The 2,379-nt window shown below is 53.7% G+C and overlaps 1 protein-coding gene across 1 annotated transcript; it reads right to left on the bottom strand.

Annotated features, from left to right (window-relative positions):
* Nucleotides 1-362: 362 nt before the first annotated feature.
* On the bottom strand, nucleotides 363-2,090 carry LOC118634427 (C-C motif chemokine 3). The gene is made up of 3 exons (XM_036268953.1): nucleotides 1,948-2,090; nucleotides 1,150-1,264; nucleotides 363-828 (listed from the first exon to the last, which is right to left on the bottom strand). Exons 1-3 carry the CDS (start codon nucleotides 2,021-2,023, stop codon nucleotides 738-740), a joined length of 282 nt encoding a protein of 93 aa, XP_036124846.1. The 5' UTR covers nucleotides 2,024-2,090; the 3' UTR covers nucleotides 363-737.
* Nucleotides 2,091-2,379: the final 289 nt, after the last annotated feature.

Raw genomic sequence — 2,379 nt, 5'->3', positions numbered from 1 at the left:
CAGGGCCAGGGACGAACCGCAACCGAGGTACGTGCCCTTGGCCGGAATTGAACCCGAGACTCATTGGTCCGCGGGCCGAGGCTCTACCACTGAGCCTGACCAGCCAGGGCACAAGTACCCTTCTTGGTGGCACCCATTCGAGTACTGAATTCGCCTAGAGCATGTACAAGTATGATTTGATTTATGAAATATTAATAATTTCAATGTTCCGGAAATGTGTACAGCAGAGCACCTCTGTGGCCGTCCCCTTCATCTCTCCCAGTTTCCCTTTCAACCAGTGGCTCTGATTTGCCAAGTAAACAAAACCAAACTCAAAGCCAGTTCACTCTTTAAAAGAACATCTTTATTATTTCTCCAGGTTGAACATAGCATTGAACAGAAACATTTAATACACATATGTCAGTCTGGTGGCTTTGGCCCCACCTTTGCCCAGAACAAACTGATGACAGTCCCTCAACTGTCACCAATCACAGTGCAAGTGAAGGGGGAGGGGAGGGTGGTGAAGAAGGTGTCCTGAGATCTCTGGGAGCACATAGTCCCAAACACAGTGTGACACTGAAAATAAATTACAAAAATTAAATAGTATAAATAAGTTGAGGTTTAAGTTAGGAGGAGTCCCAGAGTGTGGGTGTTGGCAACCACCAGCCCACAGGAGAGGTAGGGGTGTTTTCAAGCCTCAGGCCCCTGCTTCCAGTTGGTCCACCGGATTCCCTGGGTTCCGCAAAGCCTCCGGCCACTCAGGCGTTCAGCTCCAGGTCGGTGACGTACTCCTGGACCCAGGCCTCACTGGGGTCCGCACAGGCCTGCCGGCCTCTTTTGGTCTGGAAGCTGTGGAGAGCGGTGGAGGGGTTACACTCTGTGGGTCGGGCAGCTCGGGGCCCGCGCACTCTCTCAGGGCCTCTCCGCCTGTCTCAGGCCAGAGAGCTGCTCCCACTGACTCCGGGAGCCCCGCAGAGGACCCGCTGCCGCCGCCTCCTTCCTTCCCTTCCCTCTGGGCTGGGCCTGCGCCCACCCAGACTCCGCAAGCCCCTGGCCAGGTCAGGCCACACCTCAGAGGCCTGGGTCCTGCATCATTGATAGGACATCCCGTGCCCTTGGGCACTTCCCCCCCTCTACCTCCCAGGGGTGGGCAGGCAGACTGGCACTTACATGATACCGGGCTTGGAGCACTGGCTGCTGGTCTCATAATAGTCCGCTATGAATTTACGGGGAATCTGTCGGGAGATGTAGGAGAAGCAGCAGGCGGTCGGGGTGTCTGCGCCAACTGTGGAGGAGGGGACAGAATAAGCCTGAGTCATATTTCAGAAGAAAAGATGAGAGCTGAGATCTAATCCCTGAGAGGGTGAGGGAGACGGAGGAAGACAGCCTTGCTCAGGGCACAGGCTGGAGACAGGGTCACAGAGGCAGTGGGCATCTTTGCCTAGGAAAGTCCCCGTCTCTGTCCTTATTTCTGTCTGTAGCCTTCCTTCTTCCTCTTTGAGTCTCCGTTGTGGGCACTGCTTTCTCTTTGGGATCCAGACATCCAAACAGACTGTTTTCTAACCTCATCTCTCTTCAGGAAATGTCTGGTTCACGAAGCCATACCTCCGCAAAAGAGAAACCTTGGACCTATCCCCTAAGACATCCAAGGGTCCGAGCTCTTGGAGGGACCAAAAATGAGTTCGTTGAAGAAGGACACCATTGCTGACTCGGATTCTACCTCTGGTAAACTCACTTGCTTAGGTCCCTACTTTGCCACCTGTAAAATGGGACTGTTTCTCCCCTGGCCCTCAGATGTGGTGCTAACACCCCTTATAAGATAAAAATACAGGCCTTGCAGAAAAAAGCAAAGATGCTTTATAACCCTTTAAAAAGTTTTCCCAGGGGCTCTCAAGACCACAAGAAAAGATGGTGTGGTCTCATCATAGCCAGAGAGCAGGGCCACCCCCAGCAACAGCAGAGACTCACACGGTGCAGAGAAGACCTGGCTGCAGAGGGCCAGGGTGCAGAGGAGAGCAGCCAGGGCAGCCCCAGGGACCTTCATGATGCTGAGCAGACGGAGTGTGGGCGCGAGTGTCAGGAGAGCAGAGCTGGGAGCGGGCACTCGCTGCTGGCTGTGTCCTTCTGCAGAATGAAGCCATCTCCCTGACTCTTTATAGGCAGCCTGGTGGATGGGGAAATGGAATCTGGGGGTGAGGTGGGAAATTCTTAAGCATAGTGGTGTCAGGCTGAGTATTGCACAACTCAGGGTCTCAGGCGGCCACACGGGCTCAGGATATCCAAGAATAGCTTCTCTGAGCCCACAACTCATGACTTGTTCTGTTTTTTTTTTCTTTCTTTCTTGCATGTGTGTGTGTGTGAGGCAATGGTTTCCCCCGAGAGCAGGAGGAGAAGAAGGGC

This window comes from Molossus molossus, unplaced genomic scaffold, assembly GCF_014108415.1.
Source record: "Molossus molossus isolate mMolMol1 unplaced genomic scaffold, mMolMol1.p scaffold_m16_p_19, whole genome shotgun sequence".
Lineage (NCBI taxonomy): Eukaryota > Metazoa > Chordata > Mammalia > Chiroptera > Molossidae > Molossus > Molossus molossus.
The sequence above is the reverse complement of the archived record's forward strand: the minus strand, read 5'-3'. Positions and strand labels throughout refer to the sequence as shown.